At 39.5% G+C, this 24,514-nt stretch overlaps 1 protein-coding gene across 3 annotated transcripts in view; it reads left to right on the forward strand.

Moving 5' to 3' along the window:
• PRKCA (protein kinase C alpha) overlaps window positions 1-24,514 on the forward strand; it is a 315,613-nt gene that overhangs the window by 254,955 nt on the left and 36,144 nt on the right. For all 3 annotated transcript variants that reach the window (XM_037914357.2, XM_037914354.2, XM_037914355.2), the window contains 3 exons: window positions 16,487-16,630; window positions 17,980-18,153; window positions 23,676-23,767. In XM_037914357.2, the coding sequence (XP_037770285.1) occupies window positions 16,487-16,630; window positions 17,980-18,153; window positions 23,676-23,767 (410 nt within the window). The remainder of the gene's footprint in view (window positions 1-16,486; window positions 16,631-17,979; window positions 18,154-23,675; window positions 23,768-24,514) is intronic.

A 24,514-nucleotide genomic window follows, 5' to 3' on the forward strand; every position in this document is an offset into this window, starting at 1 on the left:
CTGAAATCTCTCCATCTTAATATTTATGGAAGAAAATAATTTGTTCTGTCAACCACTTTAACTTCCATTAAAATATTTAGTAAATAATAACTAGATCTTGTACATGGTTCCTCCTGGCCATACTTCAGTATTCCCTGGTGGGTACCTGACTGTCAGTTCCATCACAGCTCTTGTAGTAACTTTCCTTTCTGCCTGACTCTCTCTGTTGGAAGGGAGAATGTTGAGTTTCATGAAAAATTCTGGTCACTGAGTAAAACTAGCTCCTGGAAGCTGCTCTGTGCCGGCAGACTCCTGATCTCTCACAGAGCAGTTTGCAGGATTGGGGCTGTATGAGCAAGATTCAGTCAGTCATCCAGAATTCTTTGTCGAACTGGATGCTTTCTCTTCTAAATGTAATAAATAATGAGTGAGAAAAGAATGTTAATATACAAATCATGGAGGAATAGAAGGTTTGGTGCAAGCTGAGGGGCACTGATGGCATAATATCAACAGGAAGAGCAAAGCAGTGTTGTCATGAAACCGGGATTTGGGTACTTCTTTAACCACAATTTTCCTAAATCACATGCCATTATTTAATCAACTATTAAAGTCATTTATACGTTTAAAGAAAAAAAAATCTTTCTATGGGGCACATGTACTTGTTATACTTGGTTGCAAACCATAATACGATTGCTGATTAGAACACTTCTTTGCAAGGGTAAAATGATATAAATTTAAATTGAGAGGAAAAAGTATACATGGAAGAGAGGAAATGAGGAGGAAGTAGTACTGACGGCTGTTATAATGTGTTTTTGAACTGACACACATCTGCAATCCCAGACAATTTTGATAATAAGAAAATATATTATTACATTTTAATACAAATTTTTCAGGTATTTACATTTAAATTGACTTGAAGGCCATTCTGGAGTGGACTGGGATTCTGAGAGTAGAGGTCACCAACGTAAATGCAATACATTTTAGTTGATTTTTTGTATTTTATTTTATTTTTATTTTTTTTGCACACTGTGCTTTTCTTATGATGTCATATTTTACTATAATGAAATCACAGCCATAGTAAGGTTGCAGCTATGTGTGTGGCTTTCATTTATTTTTGCATGTTTGCTGATTGTTTCATGCCAGTATTTTTGTTGGTCAGGATGTGTAATTTTAATGAAGGATTCATAAGTCAACAGATGAGAAAATATCTGTAGAGTCACAAAGGTTCTTGGCATTATCAACGGTACATTATATCCTAATGGTACTACAGTGACTGCTGTGATTATTACCAGATATTTTACATATGTTTTTGCCAATATGAATTTTAAAAATTCCTGTTGTGTGAATACATTATGTCTCTGGACATAAATGTTTGTGTACATATTCGTTAATGCTATCATTATGTCTGTGAAACTCAATTCTTTTTAATATAGTATTAATATTATTTGTTTGTTCCTAATAGAAACCATAGACAAATAAGATTGAGTGAGAATGAACAGTGAAAAAGATGGGAGAAAAGGTCCACCAAAATAGGCAGCAAAATGAAAAGCTGAAATGAAGGACAGGGGAATGGAAGGAGAAGAAAAGAAATGCAAGAAAGACAGAGAGTATGTTAAAAAAAATCCTCCTACATAATAGAAAGCTTACTACAAAAACCCTTTGTCTGATAGCTCAGTACCTGTTTTAAAGGGAAGGGATAGAATGGGCAGAACTGAGGGTGCTTACATATTGAGTTTGGCCTTGGGCAGCACAATGTGTAGGGCTGGACTTCGACATAACATTCTTTTAATTGAATTATTTGAGCAGAGCGTTTAGCACTGTAAGTAATCTGTAGTTTAGGGTATATCTCTCTATATACACTGTTTCTATGGTTACCAGGCCCTCTGCTGCTAAATTATGAGCTTTCACTATGTTCTGATACTAACATTAAAACACAGTGTGGTGAAATATTCAGCTCTTGCTGAATCTGAGAAATGGGCTCTTCTCATCCAAAATGACCAAGCAACCAATAATTAAAGCACATTCAATGGGGAAAATGCAGGTTAATGAAGTCTTCACAGCAGATATAATTATACTGAATGTAAAATGTCATGAAATAGTAAACAAGATGCCAGACTGGTGAAGAATATTTTGTTAAGCAAGAAGTCTCTTTCTCCCCCCTCCCCACCCCCAGATCTTCATTTTAAATTTGCTGGATGTATTTGCTTATTAAAGGTTTCCTAATAATATGACAAAGACAACTTGATTTGTGTGACCCCTTTTCCCCCCATTGTCTCTCCTATGACCAGTACAGTGACCCGAGGGTTAATCTTCCCTTGAGATTTGGAGAATTCAGGATATAGACAGTCGTTCCGAGGTGTCCTTTGCATGGGTGCTACCACTCGTGTCCAGCAGCTTCTTCTGACGACTTGTCATAAATATAAAGGGAAGGGTAAACCCCTTTAAAATCCCTCCTGGCCAGAGGAAAAATCCTCTCACCTGTAAAGGGTTAAGAAGCTAAAGGTAACCTTACTGGCACCTGACCAAAAAGACCAATGAGGAGACAAGATACTTTCAAAAGCTGGGAGGAGGGAGAGAAACAAAGGGTCTGGATCTGTCTGTATGCTGCTTTTGCCAGGGATAGACCTGGAATGGAGTCTTAGAACTTTAGTAAGTAATCTAGCTAGGTATGTGTTAGATTATAATTTCTTTAAATGGCTGAGAAAAGAACTGTGCTGAATAGAATGACTATTCCTGTCTGTGTGTCTTTTTTGTAACTTAAGGTTTTGCCTAGAGGGATTCTCTATGTTTTGAATCTAATTACCCTGTAAGGTATCTACCATCCTGATTTTACACAGGGGATTTCTTTATTTCTATTAAAAGTCTTCTTGTAAGAAAACTGAATGCTTTTTCATTGTTCTCAGATCCAAGGATTTGGGTCTGTGGTCACCTATGCAATTGGTGAGGATTTTTACCAAACCTTTCCTAGGAAGTGGGGTGCAAGGGTTGGGAGGATTTTGGGGGGAAAGACGTGTCCAAACTACATTTCCCAGTAAACCCAGTTAGAGTTTGGTGGTGGCAGTGGAGATCCAGGGACAAAGGATAAAATTAATTTGTACCTTGGGGAAGTTTTAACCTAAGCTGGTGAAAGTAAGCTTAGGAGGTTTTCATGCAGGTCCCCACATCTGTACCCTAGAGTTCAGAGTGGGGGAGGAACCTTGACACGACTGTATACAGTATTAGGCACCAAGCTGCTCAGACATTCTTATCTAGACTCAGGCTAGACTCAAACAGGATTCCAATAGTAACAAACAGCTTTACTCGTGAAAGCAAAGGCTGGACATAACAGTGAAACTGTCACTTTTTCGTGCGATATGCTGAACAGAGAGAACAGAGTCTACAATTGTTTATATCTTAGGGTTACTGTAAGAATTAGCCAACAGAAAACATTGGCAAACGAGGCAGGCACGTGGTCTAGTGTCTAGGCAGGGATGTGAGTTGGCTTGTTCCTTGAGTCAGTGAAAACTGGAATGTCATGTAGGTCGGTGGTTTTCAAATTGCAGGTAGCGACCCAGTACCGCATTGCGGAATGTAACGCACTGGGTCGCAGCGGCTCTGGTCAGCACCGCCAACCGGGTTGTTAAAAGTCCCCTTGGCAGCACTGCCCGGCTAAGCCAGGCTAGTTTCTACCTATTCTGACACCACGCTGTGCCCCGGAAGCGTCCAGCATCAGGTCCAGCTCCTAGGCAGAGGCTCGAAAGTGGCTCCGCAAGGCTCTCACCTGCAGGCACTGCTCCCCAGCTCCCATTGGCCAGGAACTGGCCAATGGGAGTGCGGAGCTGGTGCTTGGGGCGGGGGCAGCACGCTGAGCGCCATAGCCCCCCTGCCCAGGAGCCGGACCTGCTGTTGGAAGCTTCCAAGGCGCAGCACGGTCCGCAGTGCCAGGACAGGCAGGAAGCCTGCCTTAGCACCCCTGCTGAGCTGCTGACTGGGAGCTGCCCAAGGTAAGCCTGTGCCCCAAACTCGCACCCCAATCCCCAGCCCTGAGCCCCCCCAAACCCAGAGCCCCTTCCTGCACCCCAAACGCCTCATCCCTGGCCCCACCCCAGAGCCTGCACCCCTATCCCAGAGCCATGACCCCCTTCTCCCCCCCGCACCCTAACCCCCTGTCCCAGCCCTGAGCCCCTCCAAACCCGGAGCCCCCTCCTGCATCCCAAACGCCTCATCCCTGGCCCCACCCCAGAGCCTGCACCTCCAGCCCTGAGCCCCTCCCTCACCCCAGCCCTGAGCCCCTCCCTCACCCCAAACCTCTCATCCCCAGCTCCGTTGGGTCACGGGCATCCACAATTTTCTTCAACAGCGTCACCAGAAAAAAAGTTTGAAAACCACTGATGTAGGTGACTGGGAGAAGAAAAGCCTTTTGCTATTGCCATTTTAGGTCCTCCAGGATCAATTAGATGGTCTCCATATTCCAAGGGGAGCGAGTTCCTGATGTCAAGTTCAGGGTAGTCCTGTTTCCAAGGCCCAGTTCTGAAAGAGAATGGTGTTCTTCTGGAATGTCAGTGTTGTGTCCTACAGGCAGGTGCAATCCTTGTAAGGAAGAAGGGAAGGGTATTTGATAGAGAAGATATAGGGTGAAATCCTGGCCCTGTTGCAGTCAATGGGACTTTCGCCATTAACTTCAATAGGTCCTGGATTTCACACACAGGAAAGGAGCTGTAAGGGAAAGCTTAATTGTTGGGTTAAATTCTGGCTTGACTGAAGTCGGGGGAGTTTTGCCTTTGACTTCAGTGGGGCCAGGACTTTGCCAGTTGTTTTCATGATTGTTTCATGTGCCCAGCTACAGGGACTTAGGGTGAGGTACATAACAAAACCCCAGTCTTTTGTTCTGCAGACTTCTGTTCACATTGTGTTGTTTGTAATAGAACCTGAAGACAGCATTGCTCTGTTACGTTATTAGTTTGCTGTTTATAGCTGTATGTGTTTGCATGAGCAAAGCAGTCTGTGTTAGGAGGAATGTGTTGTTGGGAAAAGAGACAATATTTATCTTTAACGAGCAGCAGAGATGTCAATCTCAAGTCGATTCAGCTGCGGGGAGAAAGCTCTGCCCAGTAGGTGTCACTGGAGCCAACAAATAATGGGAAAGCTGGAGATAAGTGTGCTCGCTATTAAGAAAAGAGTTATACACATATATACTGTGTCTAACGTTTATTTGAAAAGGAACAAATCTCTTTCCTTTTCTCCACCTTGGAAACACATTCCTGATAGATCTCTCTGCCCTTCTTCAGCATACGAAGGCCATGACAACAGAGAAATATGGTATTTTCAAGTGAACTTCATAGCACTGTTGTAAAGATTTTAGCATCATTTAGAAGATTTCCCTTTTGCCTCCTTATTTCACTTTTCCTCCTCTAGAGTCAGGAATGGTATGTTGGCTGCATTATAGTGTGATCCAAGGACATTTAAAATGTATAATGTGAGACTCTTGATGGAGTTTGGTTGTTGATATCTCAGAATGAGATACTCAGTTACAGAGTATTGGTTTCTTACTTTGACCTTATAAGGAAGTTCCTAATGTATATTGTAACTTGGCTCATCACGTGTAAAGATGAGGACGTCATTCTTACTAGCCTGGAAGAAGAGCAGTTGGTAGGGGAAAAACCCTAAAAGCATGACTAGATCCCATAAGTCACTAGGGCCTGAAGTAAACTACTCCAGAAACAAAGGAGGTTGAGCAAGTTCTCTATCGTAAAAGACACACAAGAAAAATCATAATGTAACAGGGCATGAGATGTAAGAGATACTGAAGCAAGAGAAGGTATTCCTGAATTATGAGGACTAAAGCCATACTATATATAATCAATGTAACTGCATGAAAATATGGTTCCTGGAATGCTGTAAGTGTTAATGGGTTCCAGGATAACCTTGAGTGTTAAAAGTTATCACATTAGGACTGCCTTTAATTCGATGCTCTCTTCCCCTTACCCCCCTCCCCCCCCACAAGATAGCAAAAGAGTTTAAGAGGGGAGATTGCACACCAGTTCTGTGTTTACAGTTGGCTGGTTCCTCCTTTTTTCAGATGTATTTCTCCCTATACGTTCCAGCCTGCTTCACCCTATCCTGCATATTTTCGAGGCATACCTAGTTCTAAGAAAGAGAAAACCAACTTGCTGCCATTAACAGGTATCTGCCTAGTGACAGTCTTGCTGAACGGTTTGCTGAGTTTTGCTGAGAACATCTGAGTTGCTTGAGTTGTCAGTAAAATCAGAGCTTGTAGAGTGGAGATGCAGTTGTGCAAAGACACCTACAGAAGGCTTGGGCACCATTTGATTCTCACTTAAGCCCTATTTTTAATGCTTAAATTGGATTTAACCGGTGACAAGTTATTGTGTAGACTCTGCACAGAAGTGAATTTCACCTCTAAAGAGTAAATTGGACGGAAGAATTAAAGATGAAAAATACTCATTGCTCTTTTACATGTCATTTTATGAGAATAAAAACTGCATCTATTTATCAATTACTTTCTGTAATCCGGGCATGTTTATTTTTATTGTCTATGTGTCTTTGTCTTTGAAAGTGTTTAACTGATATTTTTATTTGCATTGGTCAATATTTTTAGTCCATGTTTCTGCATTTTAAATAATGAGGCCTAAATAATTCCTCATATGAAAAAACAACATTCCCATTAAGCCTGTTTATTAGACAACATAGCAAGCAGGTGAGAAATAGCTTTTGCTAGGAAAGAACTTTTCAACAAGTCATTGTTTCCCAAGTGTGTCATAAGAAGTAACATTTTTTTTTTACTGGCCAAGAATTTGTTTGATAGTGTATAGTGCCATCCGCAATAATTACGTCTCATAAATATTTTGAAATCTCATTATGGTCCATAATACACATTACATCCTTGATACATGGGTATTCCTCATAACACACCTCATAAAACCAGTTAGTATGTGTGGCTGTTTATAAGCACAATAATTGATTGTTCATGTGCAATGATTATTGCTTGTGTATCGGAGAGCAGGACTAAGCCCTGAATACATTCAGTATGAAGAAACTCAACCTGACTGATCAATATGCTCCAGAACATATGTATCAAGCACACCTTTTCTACTACACAGTAGTACAGTTTAGTACCCTCATTCTTGAGTATTTTTTAAGTAGATCACTGAGAACTGTTTGTTCCTGGCAAAAGGACAACAAAAATAGAAAAATAGTTTGGATTTTTGTTTTAAGTTTTTGATTAAGAAATTATTTGTAAAAACTACATTGAAGTTCATTCTAGCACAAACTACCACATCAGGAAAATTAACAACACGTTATTGTCAGAGCCTTCCAGTACATAGTCACAATGAAGTATGTTCCGAATGGAATGGCAGACTAATTATATAATTTCCTTGTTTCTGAATTTTCAAGTCAACACTATCCTTATTGTAACCTCCTTGTTTATATACCAGTTTAATAATAATGATGATAAAATATGGGGGTTAAAGTCTAATGTCCTTATCCTGCTAATTGTTCCACCCAGATGCCTGGATCTGCCTGCATAGAGCAGCTTGGATGATCAGGCGACGGTGTACGGATCTGATCCTGAAGTCCTTACTGAATAGTCCTAAAAGATTGAAATGGGTTGTTCACATGTATAAAGGTTTTCAGGATTGGACTCTAAGACATCAGTCTAGTGCCCAAAGTGCTGCATAAATCACTGCCTATGTTGGAAAATAAAATTGGGGGGTTAACTTTTCTAAAACAACTAGGTGAGTCAGAGGCTAAGTCCCATTTTTAAACGTGCATTAGTTACTTGGGAGCCTAAATCCCATTAACTTTCAGTGAGACTGAGGGTACATTTACACTGCAAAAAAAGACCCGCAACAACGAGTCTCCGAGCATGGGTCAACTGACTCGGGCTTGTGCTATGGGGCTAAAAATAGCAGTATAGATTATTCAGGCTCGGGCTGGAGCCTGAGGTCCAAGACACTCTTCCCCTTACTGGGTTTCAGAGCCCAGGATCCAGCCTGAGCCTGCATGTATACACTGCAGTCTTTAGCCCCATACTGCAAGCCCGTAGCTGTTGGTCTTTTATCAGTGTAGATGTACCCTTAAGCTCCAAAGATCCTGAGTTACTTTTGAAAATGGGACTTAGGCTCAAGTACTAATCACACAAATGAACCAGTGAGATCTCAAAAATGAGATCTAAAAACAGACAGGCATTTCTCCGCAAATAATTATAAACTATATATTTCAACAGCATTTTTATATTAAATACAGATCATTTGGGATTTATATACAGAGAACTATAGATGTCCCTTAATTTTGCAAGACAGGAATAACTATGCAAAGGGATGCAGAAGCAAACTAATTACTTGATTACTTATGCCCTTTGTAATATTATCGTGTGATAATGATATTTGGAGCTAATCTCAAAAAATGTGAACATCAACAAATAACGATGATGTGATTACAGAACAATTATGTGGTTTTTTTGTGCCTGTAATGTAAAATTGTTAGCAATAGTATCCTTCCACTCTAAACAGTAATTTAATTAAAACTTTAAATGTTCCTTCAAGACTGCAAAAATATGTAGTACATATTACAATATGTAATTACAGATGTCTGTGTCTTATAAGTGGGCACCCATAATTGTATTTGTGTATGAAGTAATATTCAGTCGTACAGCGGTATTTTGGTTCTGTATATTTTTGGCTCCAAAAGTCAATAATTTAAATGTAATGGGTAGGATTCTTTTAAACGGATATTATAACTAGTTCATTTTTCATTAAGCTTTGGGTTTTAAAGTTTGCATGTTCTTTCAATACCTATAGCTAATCCACTTGCTTGTGATTTTTTCAACACACTACATGTACAGATAGCAAACAGCTCTCCAGGGCCCGTGTTCATCAAAGGATATCAACACATGTTCAAACTCCATTGACTCCTGTGGGACATAAGCACATCCTTAAGTGCTTTACTGAATTGGGGCCCAAATGTTGGTATTTACTTATGTAGAGGAGAATCAGCAAGCAGGTAGTGTCTCTCAAACTTAGGTATTCAGTGACAATCGGGTTTTTAGGTGTTGCCTATGATCATGATACTGCCATATGTTCTGAATACAGCAAAAATGTATATTTTACAATCAGTCTTTACCAAATAGGAGAAACTTGGCATTAATAACAAACTAATTTCTTGGGCAACAAAATAATGATTGGGCAACAAAAATGATTAGTGGTAGGGAATGGTTGCCACATGAGGAGAGATTAATAAGATTGGGACTTTTCAGCCTGGAAAAGAGACGACTAAGGGGGGATATGACAGAGATCTATAAAATCATGACTGGTGTGGAGAAAGTAAATAAGGAAGTGCTATTTACACCTTCTCATAACACAAGAACTAGGTTTCAGAGGGGTACCCGCGTTAGTCTGTATCAGCAAAAACAACAAGGAGTCCTTGTGGTACCTTAGAGACAAACAAATTGATTTGATTCATAAATTGAATTTATAAATTGAACCACTCCAAATCACTGGTTGCTTCTGGAAATGTAAGCCTAAGTAAATTAAGAGCCCATCTAACTAACTTGCACATCCAGGTGAGCACAGTGACCCTTCCCAAGGTAAATGTAGCACCTCTGTCATGTTTGTGGCACACATTTCAGTCTCAGGCCTCCTGCCCACCAACTTTCTCAGAGTGGAGTCTTGCAATTCTCTCCTTCTCACCTGGGGATTTAGGCTACAATTCCTCTTGCAGTTCTCTGCGATAATCATCCAGAGGTCTGACTTGAGTTCCATAATTGCAGTCTTGGTCTCTTAGGAGCAACAACAAGGTTAACTCCGTGACCAGACACCCTTCATATGTATTCAGAACAAAAGCATTACTGATATAACACACCTTATAAACAATAAACAGTTTCTGTGCGTGTCTGGCTTGCCTGTGTCACCTGTCTTCCTCAGTTTCAAGTCAGTTCTTGGATTGCGTGAGAGACTGTCAGGCTGATCATTTTATACAGTGTTCAGTTTTGTTTTCCGGGTTTCCCTAGCTAGGTCAAACCAATCTATGCCCGGGGAGGGTAAGGCTTCTCCAGACTTGTCACCAACCTAGGGATTTGCATTAATTACCCCTCCCAGTGTTTTTTAGTTCGTGCAGGAAACCCTTTAGTTTCCTTGTGGAACTAGAATGCAATTCCTAGCCCTTTAAGGTACATATAACATTTATAATCTTGATATAATAGTCTTTAGATATCCCAAGTGTCCATAATACCTGTCAGATAAAACCATCTCCTTGTAGAAAAACCAAGGTTTAGTAGAAAATGGGTGGTTATGAAACCCTGAGACATATACACAAGCCGCCCCCATGACCAAAGCAGCAACCTTTTCCTCCTCTCCAGTGCTACTGAGCACAGGGCCACTGAAACCCTACTCTTCCCCAGCATTCACTGTGCTCTGTGTCTGCTCCCCCTTGCTGTGCAGACAGTTGGGCGCGTACCATAGGTGGGATCCAGCTCTTAAACTATTTGTTCATATGTGATCATATAGAAGAATATGTGCTCAGGTATCTAGACTAAAGCTGGAGTGCCATGGGTCCTGTCAAAAGCATTTCCAAATAGGATTGCCAGCATAAGAGTCCTTTCATTGCAGCCTTTGAACGTGTGCACTCGTTACATAGAAAATTGCGTGGCTATATAGATTTGCCACTTTGGACATCTTGGACACTTTGGACTGTATATTCTTCTTTGCTGCATTGTCTAGGGGCATTTTTCCTTCTACTAGAGTCACACAAATAAAAATAAATTTCAGAGCAACTCATTTGGGGTAAAGAAATCAAAGGTTCTCCATTTGTATTTCTAGCAATGCATTGTTTGAATTACTTCCTGCAGGGTGTATTGAAAAATAGAATTGTGACCTGTTGCCTGGGTGTAGAGACTTTTAAAAATGGCCTTTATCCCCTCTCTGTCTCCACCATACACACAATCGTCTCTCGGAGTAACAAAGTTTATTATGGTAGAGTAGTAAATGTGAAGCAAGAAAAACTAATACATTACTGGAAATCTCAGTAATTAGACTTGTTCTGGGTATAGGGGAATGTTCAGAGGCCACTCTGACCAGGTTTTGTTCAACAAAACAGAAGATTGGAAAATATTTTACAGGCAGCGCGTATCCACCTTCAGAACCTCTATCCTGGGTCAGAGAAGACACTTGGGAATTGGTGGGAGATGTGCAAGAAGTGTCCCAAGATAGCTTTCTGTTCAAGGTTTGCACTCCCACCTCAACAGCTGATCAGTTGTCAAGGTGTAATTCCAGTAGGGCATAGTGACACAACCAAACTTTGATAGAGCTACCTAAAGAATAAACAGAGTGGTGATTTAAGTCTTCTTCTGTTTATTCGTTCAGTTCATCTTATATGGAACTTCTGAAAACTATACACCTTAGGAATTTTTAAAAATACAGGGGTGATGTGAACAGTTGATCATGTTTTCGTGAGATAACAGAAAATCACTCCTGGGAGTCACTGTGCAGTTCAATATGTGTCTACCTCATTCTGAGTCAGATTCTGCACATCTGTCTCAAGCAAAGCTTCCCTCTTGGGGCCGTTCAAGGCTCTGTGCTGTAAAACTTGAAAACTATGGCATCACTATGTGGTGTATTGTATCCTGTTGTACAGTGCTTGCACTGAATCCCTTTTTATATAAAATCTCTGCATATAGAGTTTTATAAGAAGGGGCAGCTGTTTGTGGAATATACAATATTATGGGTTAAAGGACTGTATCTGGAGTATTTCTGATGGAAAATGCTTTTAACTTTTTTATTGGTCTTTTTCCTTGAGGGCCTTTTATCCTTTTTAGTGGGAGTGAAAGTTCCATACTAACTAAAATCTGCAGAGCTGGTATGAGGAAGGCGTTCTCTGACATTCAGAAATGGGTGTGCCATATATCACCTAGGAAAAGAAGCTAAGTTCCATTGAAATTGTTGCTTATTGTCCATTAGTGGGTCCTGCTCCCACCCCTGCTTGCATGACATGTAGTATTGAAGTGATAAGGAAGTGACAATAAGAAATAACTCTGATTACTATATAATGAATAATTTAGTAATACCTAACAAAGCTGTATTAATTGCTGTTCATCCCAGTGAAAAAGCTGCTAAATTGTCTGTAGTAGCTACTGAAAAATGAACTGCCATCCTGCAGATCCCTTTCAGCTTTTGTAAGAAACTGTTGAAACTGTTAACTACAAAGTTAAAATGCTCTTCTTATAGTTTTAAAGGCAAGATGTAAGGCTTTCAGTGTGGTTTCTAAATCCGTTGGCTAAGATGCATATTATTAGTGGTGGGGCTGAGTGGTCACAAAGTTCGGATACTAATTCTGTGAAATGTAAAACTTTTGGTTTGGGCCCATCTCCAGGATAAATTTAACCACATGCAACGTTACAGAAGCTGACTCTGAAGGGCTGTTGAGGTGTTAGTTCTTTCCACTCATACTGGCAGTGCAATTTTCCATCAAAATTTTGCTTTTACTGTTATAGACCGGAGGCTCTTCATAAAGCTTTTATGGTTTTGTTCCCATGGAAACAACCTTATTTTGTTCTGGTATCACTGGCAGTTCCTGTGAATACAGCTAAGAAAGAAGACCGTTTTCTGTATGCAAATAAGTGATCGGAATACACTGCAACAGAACCTTGACATTTCACGTTGGGCTGCACTACAAATAGGTCGTCCTTGAAATGCTTGGTTTAAGTCAGTGACTGCGTCGTTTCTTCAAAAAGCGGTTCACCAGCCGTGAAGTTTGCATTGTACCCTGGTGATACACTTTTAACCAAAAGGCAACAAAAAAGATTCAAATGCACCGATTTTCCTCTGTGGAAAGTTTTTTTAAATTGGCCCATATGCACAGACTGTTGTAAGGTTGGCCCAGGTGGAAGGGCACTGCAGATCTTTTAATGGGTACTGGTCATTAGGTTATTTAGGCCATTCTGATTTATGCCCTTTCATTGAATGATCCAGGCTGGGAACAATCCACTCTGCTTTTGTCCAGGAGTCCTTTACCTGGTGCTTGTCCTTTACCAAGTGTCTGTACCTAGTGTTGTTCCTTTTGCCCCCTGAGTTTTCCATGCATGTGCTGTAGCATGCTGTGGATAATACCTCTCAGATCAGGACTCTCTTTTCGTGAGGCACTGTTTTTGGCTTCAGGTGTGACCAAATGTTAAACAGTATTCGATACCCTTTCTGGTGCCTGGGTAGGTCACACAAAACAGATGATACTTGCAGCCTTGTACAAGACAATGCTGTTGCAAACCTTACAGAAAGCCCAGGTTTTGCGGGTTAGTGAAAAGTGGAAAATCTGGATTTCCCCTCCATTTTCTTGCTGTAGTAAAAGGCAAATTTTACAACAAACTGTGTTTCCCACTATGAAGCCTGAAGAGCATTTACAAAGGCATTCTCCCCAAACTTAAAACCACCACGTTGAGGTTACCAAGAGTTTTTCACCTGTTAACCCCATATACATTCTTCTACAACCCATATCCCAGAATATTTGTAGTTTTTTCAGTTCAAATAATCTAAAATGGTACAGTACATACTGATTTTATTTATAAGATCATTGTGCCATCTGTGGCCAAAATAGACAGTTACATTAAACATCTATGACTTAGGTAATTTCATAGTTAAAAAATATTACAGGTACAATATGCATGTGCATCTTTAAACTATGATAAATTGTACATTGCTTAATGCTCTGTATTCAATAACCTGAATAACTGTTTCTATTTATGTTCAGATGATTACCTTCACAGCTAGAAAGATATCTATTTTCTGATAGATTATCATTTTCTGTTTTTTAGAAGAAAAATGTCCTCAACCCCAGAAAACAGCTACTTAGCTCTTAAGGAGTTGGAAAGTGAACTTCCTCCACCTGCTGATGATTTTAGATTTTTAGCATCTCTATTACTACTATTAATACAAGAACCAGTCTACTCTGTCAGGGTGACCAAACAAGTCTTTTCCATCTTTAATGCTGTTTCTTGAAACAGTTGCCTGTTTGATCTTCAGGTTTCAGAGTAGCAGCCGTGTTAGTCTGTATCCACCCCAAAAAAAATGCATTCTATGCATCCGATGAAGCGGGCTGTAGCCCACGAAAGCTTATGCGCTAATAAATTTGTTAGTCTCTAAGGTGCCACAAGTACTCCTGTTCTTTGTTTGATCTTGACAATTAAATATGCCCCATAGATACTACTAAGGAGAAACTACAGTGTTTTCTGCAATTCTGCTGTGTAGCCAGCGGAGGGCACAGAAGCTTATCAGTTAACCTTTTACAGTTATCTTGGAAGGCAAGCTAGAGCATTTGTTAATAAAGCTTCTATTAATATATACATGAGTCTTAGGTTTTTGTCCCAAAAACAAATATTATGGACCAAATCTTTGCAGTAACTCAGAATGATAGGAGTGCCAAATATTGTGTTCGCAGCCTCAGGGATGAGAGTGGGTTTAAAGAACCCAGATGTGCAAGGAGAGAAGCTGAAGCATTTCATTGGAATATTGTTTGAAAAACAAAGCAACTTGGAAGTCTCTGATGCTGCTCACTCTGTGTTTGGCTAGAAGTCACCTGGCTTTTGTAAATATGGACACTTAACCTGCTCCTTATACATAAAAATATTTTGTTGTTTAGGCCCCTTTCTGGGACTTGCATCAGAATATCCAGAGAGTCTATAGTGATGGAGAAAGTGATCTGATTAAACATCTGTTAGCTTGTATAAACATAAGATTTTAGTTTACAACCTGTTTGTTAACATCTGAGTCATGCCAGGTATTGTTCAGAGGTAGACTGTGCACACACAAAACCCTGTTGAAGTCCAGGGGAATTTGTGCCAGCACAGAGGTCTACCCATGAGCAATGCATTGAGGAACAGGGACTTGACTGCAAGGTCTATGGGGCAGGGACTGTCTCTTACTATGTGTTTTTATGGTACCTAGCACAATGGAGCCCTAATCCTCATTGGTGTCTCTGGGTCCTACTGCCATACAAATAGTTAATTATAATAAAGGAAGAAACTGGAAATGCCATGTTAATGTTAAATTTCATTATTAACATAAGCAGAAAACATCATGTGTATATACCAGCAGAGTATATGTGTTTTCATGTGTATGAAAGGGAACACTCGCTATCAAGGGGTGAGGGAGTATTTGATTTCTGTTAAGTGAAATGCCTAAAATAGAGGGGGGAAGTGTATCTTCACATTTCTAGAGGGAGCACACAGGGTGAGTTCTCACCCAGGCTTTAGCACTGACTTACTGGTTGATTTTGGACAAGTGACTTAACTTCTCCATGCGTTGGTTCCCTTATCTGTGAAATGGTGATAGTAATATATAATTACTGTACGTTCCAGATATGGCATTAGGAGTAACTACTGTGTTTGTTAAGTGCTTGGAGAGACAAAGCAGAGCATGAGCATTTAGGATTATTTAGACAGTCCAGCATGATGGGTCTTCATATAGTTTAGAGAGAACACTAAAGTCTGTGTATAATGCCAATTTTAAACCCTCTTGGCTTCACTGTTGGTGTGTAGGTAAGTTTCGAGCAAAGGGGGGTCATTGATTTATTACAGCTCTGCGTTATCATTTGGTGAGACTTAATTTTTTTCCTAACTTTGTGAGGTTTGAAATTCAGCTTACATATGTGATTTACAGTATCTCATTTGATTTACTCACTCGGACTCTTGCAACCTTCTGCAAAATATGAACTATCTCGCCAAGATAAACTTTTTTTTAATGTAACATTTCCCCTTTCCTGCCCGCCCGCCCCCCCAATCAACACTTGATTGAAAATCAAAGTTGATTGTAATGCCAGCTCAAAAGTGGCCATACTTATCAACACTGATTGTCATAATATGTTGGTTATTCAAAATGGAAGTTATTTTTCATAATGCATGTCACAGACTAACTCTTGCTGTGAAGAATGAACTTGCGTATGACATTTTAAAAGAGAATGTATATAAACAGTTTCTCTTATATCCTAAAGTACACTAGTAATGTTACAGTATGACATTTATAAAGAGCACCTTTTACATTTAAAAACAAAAATAACAGATTAGCCTGCTATGAAGAGTGAACTTGTGTATGACATTTTAAGAAAATGTATATAAACAGTTTCTCTTCTATCCTACAGTACACTAGTAACATTACAGTCTGACATTTATAAAGAGCCCCTTTTATATTTAAAAACAAAAATCACAGATTACCGTGATTATGGCATGAAAATAGTGATTTTTGCTTGTTTTTTGCTTGTTTTTTCTCTGTTAACCAGATAAGTGTATCTGCTTTTATCTGGTTATATACTTACACAGTTTTCCGCTTTGTTTCACTTAATAATGACAAAAGTGTTGTTGGAATGAGTCTTTGAATTTGTGTCTGTGCAACTTTTGTTATGCAGCCTTTCTCCTGAGAATGTAGCTTCAAATTAATCATCTACAACTGAACATAATTCTTCTAATCTTTCATTTTACTGGGTAAACAGGTTACACTTCTCACTTCAATATTCTTTACCTCTTTAGAAAGCCAGACTTGGGCCAGCTGGTAACAAAGTCATTACTCCAATAGAAGATAGGATTTCCAATATACCATCCAACAACCTGGACAGTGTGAAGCTGACAGATTTCAACTTTCTCATGGTGCTTGGGAAGGGGAGCTTTGGAAAGGTAGTTCCATCTGCCTTATTTTTAATAATAGAAATGAACTGAAAATTGTCCTCCTATGAACTGTTTATAAAATGCAGATTTTTTTCAAGTGAGAGTAAGTAACCATTGGAACAGATTACCTTGAGATGTGGTAAATTCTCCATTATTTGGAATCTTTAAATTAAGACTGGCTGTCTTTTTCTAAAAGAGATGCTTGTCTGTTTCAACCATAAGTTGTAAGGCTAGATGCAGGAATTACTGAGTAAAAATCTGTGGCCTGTGCTGTGCAGAAATATAGATTAATTGAACCCTTCCAGCCTTAAAATCTATGAATCTATTAAACAAAGAGCTGGAAAATGCCATTGTATGCATTTGCTGCAGATTTTAGGGTTTCAGTTTTTAAACCTTGTCTCTACGTACTATACAAGTACTGTTATCTTGCTTATTCTTACATCTAATAACCTGCAATGAATACCTACCAGTACAGTAGAAGATTTTTATATGTATGAAAAAGATTACTTTTTGTATTGATAATTAACTGCAAAAACGTGGGATGGGGGGAGTATTTGTTTTCCAGTATATGAAATGTCTAGAGTTGGACGGTCAGCTGTCTTGATGTTCCACATTGTTGGGCTAATTTTCAAGCCTGGGTGATATAATAGACATTCAAATTCTATATCTGTCACTTAAGTGTGGACATGCCACTTAAGTCTGGAGATGCTTAGTTTATGCCCCTAGGTACTCATATAGGCTTTAAGTTGCATGTTAAAAAAAAATTGAGTTCCTAAACTTTAAATAATGTTAGGTAATTCCAGATTTTCGATACAGAGCTGGGCTCAAGAATCCAGATCTGACCTTCCCCAAAGTTCAAGGAGATTCAGGCTCATCTTTGGTGGTGGTGATGAAGATAGAGCTGTTACGTTGGTCACAATGCCATTTGTGAAAGCTGTCATCGTGCAGTAGGAATGAATATTTTGGAAACGTCAGGAATGAGAAATACAGTGAAAACTGTTAACCCACTAAAGGTGCTGCTGTGTTGCCGGCTGTTTTAACAAGTGGTTTTATAATAAAAGTGCATTTTATGGAGGAATTCAAGTGGGGTCTGTCATTTTGTTGGCCGTAGGAGAGGAGCCCAGGATTACCTGGGGAGTGCTGGCACAGGTGTCAGCGTAAACACTATTTTTGAAGTGATAGTACAGGTCATTGTAATCAGTGAGTAATCATGATATTTTTAGAGCTTCAGGCCAAGTCAATAAGTGCTGGTAAAATGGGAAGCTGGTGTGCCATTTACACCTTTCTCGGGGCTTGTGAGTCACCGCCATTCTCTGCCAGCGAGGGAGATTTTCAGCCTGTCATTTCTCTTTGTGCAGGTGATGCTGGCCGACAGGAAGGGGACAGAGGAGCTGTATGCAGTCAAAATATTGAAAAAAGATGTGGTGATTCAGGATGATGATGTGGAATGTACCATGGTTGAAAAACGAGTCCTAGCGCTGCAGGATAAGCCACCTTTCCTAACCCAGCTGCATTCTTGCTTCCAAACAGTTGTACGTGATGTCTGTTCTTTCTTGCTCCTCCACTTCTTTCACAGTTTAATCTTCTGCTAAGATAACACTCGGATATATTTTATTATCTCAGTAACATTTATTATCTTCAACTTGCAGATCTCATGGGTGCTTTACACAGAAAAATGTAAAGAAATAGATACCTTGTGAAATCGGGAAAATCCATAAAAATAATAAATAGATCTTTATAATCATAATAAATAGATCTTTAGAAGTATTCTACAGCAACTAGTTATACAGAGCTTTTCTCTTTCTGTATATAAGAACTCGGTTATCTCAGTGGGACTTTCATATTATTCAAGTTAAGCATGTGCTTAAGTACTCTGCTTGATTGGGGTCTTAATGCCCCAGTAATCTAATGAGATAATTATTTATTAATTAATATATTGACATAGTTAATTTGGTTCCCTGGCACCCTTCAGATAAGGAGGCTGAAGCTAGGGTGGTAGTTGGTGAGCAAAGAATAGGTGAGTGCTTTTTACTTCCCCTAAGTCTGTGATACCAACCATAGCATGTAAGATACGAAAAGGTTCACCTATGGAGTTTGTGTTGGTGATATAAGGACCAGAAGATGATAGTACATGTCAGAAGATGGTCCCATAGTTCACAAGGAATGGTAGTGGTAGCCATTTAATTCTAAATGTAGTGCTGTTTTTTGTGGCATGGACATTTGTCTACTTAGATAAAGTCAAGGCCCAAAACTGCAAAGATTTAAGCATGTGTATAATGAGTGTATAATTTTACATACAAGCATAAGTCTTTGCAAGAATGAGGTCTCATTTTGCATCATCTTTTCACCATCCAGTGGTGACACATTCAGCTACCAGTCTGAACTGAGCACTCTAATCTGAACTGAGCCCCTGCGCTGTTAAGAAGGATGAAAGGCCCAGAGAAGGAGAGCAGTCAATGGGAACAGAGGGAAACCTTCCCATAGTTGGGACCCTCCTTCCAGATGATGTTGGGGTTTCCTCTCACACTGAGGTTACCTCTCTGGGGGAGGGAACTCCGGTCATTAGGAAAAGGCAGGTGTTAGTAATGGGAGATTCGATCATTAGAAACATAGATAGCTGGGTTTGTGATGACCAGGAAAACCGTATGGTGACTTGCCTGCCTGGTGCGAAGGTTGCGGATCTCTCGAGGCACCTAGATAGACTTATGCATAGTGCTGGAGAGGAGCCGGTGGTCATGGTACATGGAGGTACCAGTGACACAGGTAAGGGTAGGAGAGACATCCTGGAGGCCAAATTTAGGCTGCTAGGAAAGAGACTGAAATCCAGGACCTGTATGGTGGCATTCTAAGAAATGCTTTCAGTTCTACACGCAGGGCCAGGTAGGCAGGCAGAACTTCAGAGTCTCAATGCGTGGATGAGACAATGGTGTAGAGAGGAGGGGTTTAGATTTATTAGGAACTGGGGAAACTTTTGGGATAGCGGGAGCCTATACAGGAAGGATGGGCTCCACCTAAACCAAAGTGGATCCAGACTGCTGGCACTTAACATTAAAAAGGTTGCAGTGCAGTTTTTAAACTAAGAGATGGGGGAAAGGCGATTGCTGCAGAGGCGCACGTGGATTGGACAGAGACTTCTCTTAGAGGAGAGTCTATTGATAGAGATTCTCTAGGTTTTAGTCAGGAGGAGAGGATGGAAGAGGATAAAGTATGAGCCAGATCAGACGAGAAGCATTCACGTAAAGAATCTGACACATCAGAAAAGGGCAGACAAATAAACAGTGACAAGTGCTTGTACACAAATGCCAGAAGTCTAAATAATAAGATGGGTGAACTAGAATGCCTCGTGTTAAAGGAGGATATTGATATAATAGGCATCATAGATACTGGTGGAGTGAGGACAATCACTGGGGTACAAAATATATCGGAAGGACAGAACAGGTCATGCAGGGGGAGGGGAGTGGCACTATATATGAAAGAAAATGTAGAATCAAATGAAATAAAAATCTTAAATGAATCCACACGTTCCATAGAATCTCTATGGATAATAATTACATGCTCTAATAAGAATATAACAGTAGGGATCTATTATCGACCACCTGACCAGGACAGTGATAGTGACGATGAAATGCTAAGGGAGATTACAGAGGATCTCAAAATAAAAAACTCAATAATATTGGGGGATTTCAGTTATCCCCATATTGACTGGGTACGTGTCATCTCAGGACGAAATGCAGAGACAAAATTTCTCCATACTTTAAATGACTGCTTCTGTACCAGCTGCTCCAAGGAACCCACAAGGGGAGAGGCAACTCTCGATCTAGTCCTGAGTGGAGCGCATGATCTGGTCCAAGAGATAACTATAACAGGACCACGTGGAAATAGTGACCATAATATAATAACGTTTAACATTCCTGTGGTGAGAAGAACACCTCAGCAGCCCAACACTGTGGCATTTAATTTCAGAAAGGGGAACTATGCAAAAATGAGGAGGTTAGTTAAACAGAAATTAAAAGGTACAGTGACTAGAGTGAAATCCCTGCAAGCTGCATGGACACTTTTCAAAGACACCATAATAGAGGCTCAACTTAAATGTATACCCCAAATTAAAAAACACAGTAAAAGAACTAAAAAAGAGCCACCGTGGCTTAACAACCGTGTAAAAGAAGCAGTGAGAGATAAAAAGGCATCTTTTAAAAAATGGAAGTCAAATCCTAGTGAGGTAAATAGAAAGGAGCATAAACACTGCCAAATTAAATGTAAAAATGTAATAAGAAAAGCCAAAAAGGAGTTTGAAGAACAGCTAGCCAAAAACTCAGAAGGTAATAACAAAATGTTTTTTAAGTACATCAGAAGCAGGAAGCCTGCTACATACCAGTGGGGCCCCTGGATGATCGAGATACAAAAGGAGCACTTAAAGACGATAAAGTCATCACAGAAAAACTAAATGAATTCTTTGCTTCAGTCTTCACGGCTGAAGATGTTAGGGAGATTCCCAAACCTGAGCCATCTTTTGTCGGTGACAAATCTGAGGAATTGTCACAGATTGAAGTGCAACTAGAGGAGGTTTTGGAATTAATTGAGAAACTTAACAGTAACAAGTCACTGGGACCAGACGGCATTCACCCAAGAGTTCTGAAAGAACTCAAATGTGAAATTGCAGAACTATTAACTATGGTTTGTAACCTGTCCTTTAAATCTACTGTACCCAATGACTGGAAGATAGCTAATGTAACACCAGTATTTAAGAAGGGCTCTAGAGGTGATCCTGGCACTTACAGACCGGTAAGTCTAATGTCAGTACCGGGCAAATTAGTTGAAACAATAGTAAAGAATAAAATTGTCAGACACATAGAAGAACATAAATTGTTGCGCAAAAGTCAGCATGATTTCTGTAAAGGGAGATCATGTCTTACTAATCTATTAGAGTTCTTTGAGGGGATCAACAAACATGTGGACAAGGGGGTTCCAGTGGACATAGTGTACTTAGATTTCCAGAAAGCCTTTGACAAAGTCCCTCTCACCAAAGCTCTTATGTAAAATAAGTTGTCATGGGGGAACATCTTGGGGACATCATCCCCAAGAGGGAAGATCCTTTCATGGATTGAGAACTGGTTAAAAAACAAGGAACAAAGGGTAGGAATAAATGGTAAATTTTCAGAATGGAGAGGGGTAACTAGTGGTGTTCCCCAAGGGTCAGTCCTAGGACCAATCCTATTCAACTTATTCATAAATGATCTGGAGAAAGGGGTAAACAGTGAGGTGGCAAAGTTTGCAGATGATACTAAACTGCTCAAGCTAATTAAGACGAAAGCAGACTGTAAAGAACTTCAAAAAGATCTCACAAAACTAAGTGACTGGGCAACAAAATGGCAAATGAAATTTCATGTGGATAAATGTAAAGTAATGCACATTGTATGTATAGTTGGGGTTATTTTTTCCAATATGATGGGGGCTAATTTAGCTACAACTAATCAGGAGAAAGATCTTGGAGTCATCGTGGATAGTTCTCTGAAGACGTCCATGTAGTATGCAGCGGCAGTCAAAAAAGCAAACGGGATGTTAGGAATCATTAAAAAAGGGATAGAGAATAAGACGGAGAATATCTGATTGCCCTTATATAAATCTATGGTACGCCCACATCTTGAATACTGTGTACAGATGTGGTCCCCTCATCTCAAAAAAGATATACTGGCATTAGAAAAGGTTCAGAAAAGGGCAACTAAAATGATTAGGGGTTTGGAACAGGTCCCATATGAGGAGAGATTAAAGAGGCTAGGACTTTTCAGCTTGGAAAAGAGGAGGCTAAGGGGGGATATGATAGAGGCATATAAAATCATGAGTGGTATGGAGAAAGGGAATAAGGAAAAGTTATTTACTTGTTCCCATAATATAAGAACGAGGGGCCACCAAATGAAATTAATGGGCAGCAGGTTTAAAACAAATAAAAGGAAGTTCTTCACTCAGCACACAGTCAACCTGTGGAACTCCTTGCCTGAGGAGGTTGTGAAGGCTAGGACTGTAACAGAGTTTAAAAGAGAACTGGATAAATTCATGGAGGTTAAGTCCATTAATGGCTATTAGCCAAGATGGGTAAGGAATGGTGTCCCTATCCTCTGTTCATCAGAGGGTGGAGATAGATGGCAGGAGAGAGATCACTTGGTCATTACCTGTTAGGTTCATTTCATCTGGGGCACCTGGCATTGGCCACTGTCGGTAGACAGGATACTGGGCTGGATGGACCTTTGGTCTGACCTAGTATGGCCTTTATTGTGTTCTTAAGTCACTTAGGTGTTTTGAAAACATTACCATAGATGTCTAATTTCAGACACCCAGGTTTGTACATTTTTTGGAGTAAGCCATTTTAACACTGCGAGAAAATTCTCCCTCCAAAATGCCTTAAATCTGCCTTTCGCTGAAATAGGGAGTGTGGGACAAAAATGATTTGGAGTTGGCCAATTCAATATCAAGACTCATGAACCCAATTTTCTGAAATCATATTCATAGTTTTCTTGTCACCTTCTTTTAAAATCAGGTGCGCTTTCATCTTCCTTGTCTTCCTAAGGAAAATGTTACAACATAGGTTTGGAAATGCCCATTTTCACAAGGCAAGAATTTCTAACCATCTGTAGAGTTTTTTGTTGTCTTAAGAAACATGAGCTTTTGGGCTTAGCTATGTCTTCCTGCCTGTATGAACAGTACTTGTAACATTGTGGGCACTACTGTAATACGAGTAATAAGAAATAAACTTGCATCACTAAAATTGGCAAGGCTGAATGGAGTTCCAGCCTGGCACTGACCCTTGCAACATCTATAAGTCATTCTATTTCTGTTTCCTGATCTATAAAATTGTTTTTGCCATAATGTGCAGAATATATAGACTCATTCTTATTGTTTTGTATTATAATCTTTATAGTAGTGACCTCTACTGGAGAATACATCACTGTTCATGCCTAATGAGTTTACCTTTTTAATAATATGTTCTACTGGGCAGTACATATGCCAGTACATAGTACCTTATGCCTAATGTGTTTACCTTTTTAATACTATGTTCTAGGATCGTCTGTACTTTGTTATGGAGTATGTGAATGGTGGTGACCTCATGTATCACATTCAGCAAGTAGGAAAATTTAAGGAGCCACAGGCAGTGTGAGTGTTCATTGATTTAAATAAAGTCATTACTAATTTTACAGTGCAGCAGAGGGATCAGATGTGTCCAGTATGTACAGTATTATATAGAAATTGGGGCTGTCATATTTTTATCCAGTATAATAGAAGCTTTGTGGGCCTGCTGGTCTAAACACACAGCACATATTGTAGGAGATAGCTTCACCTTGGGGGGAAAAAATTTAAAATCAATGGCGACAAGTTTTTCAACAAGTAAACAGGAGTACAGTATGGCTATTAACAATTCACACTAAATGGACAACACTGAGAGACAAGAAACAGATTCAGCATTTACTATGTAATTAAGCTTAATTTAATGCATATCCAGTGATAGATACTGTGGTCGCACTTTATATTAAGGTTCAATTAATAGATAGTTTTAAGAGTTAATACATTAATAGGTGTTTTAATAAATAGTTAATCAAATTGTTATATATTGTTATGATGTCCAACAGATCAATAGGGTTGCTAAGCATCTGTAACACCTTCTGATGTACTTTTCTTTAAAATGTACTACTCAAGTTTGTAAAATGCTTTTAATGTCTATTAATCATTTATTAGCATTTTATAAACAGTTTATCCATTAAACCTTAATGTTTAAAAATGCAGAAAAATAGCTGTTAAGTTAAAACTTGCTCAGTATGATTAAAATCATCAAGTAAGAGTCATTTAAAAAAAACCTTAATTTTAAATATTTGACACATAAAATACAAAAATGTAAGCATGACC

Source organism: Chelonia mydas, chromosome 14 (assembly GCF_015237465.2).
Source record: "Chelonia mydas isolate rCheMyd1 chromosome 14, rCheMyd1.pri.v2, whole genome shotgun sequence".
Classification (NCBI taxonomy): Eukaryota; Metazoa; Chordata; order Testudines; family Cheloniidae; genus Chelonia; species Chelonia mydas.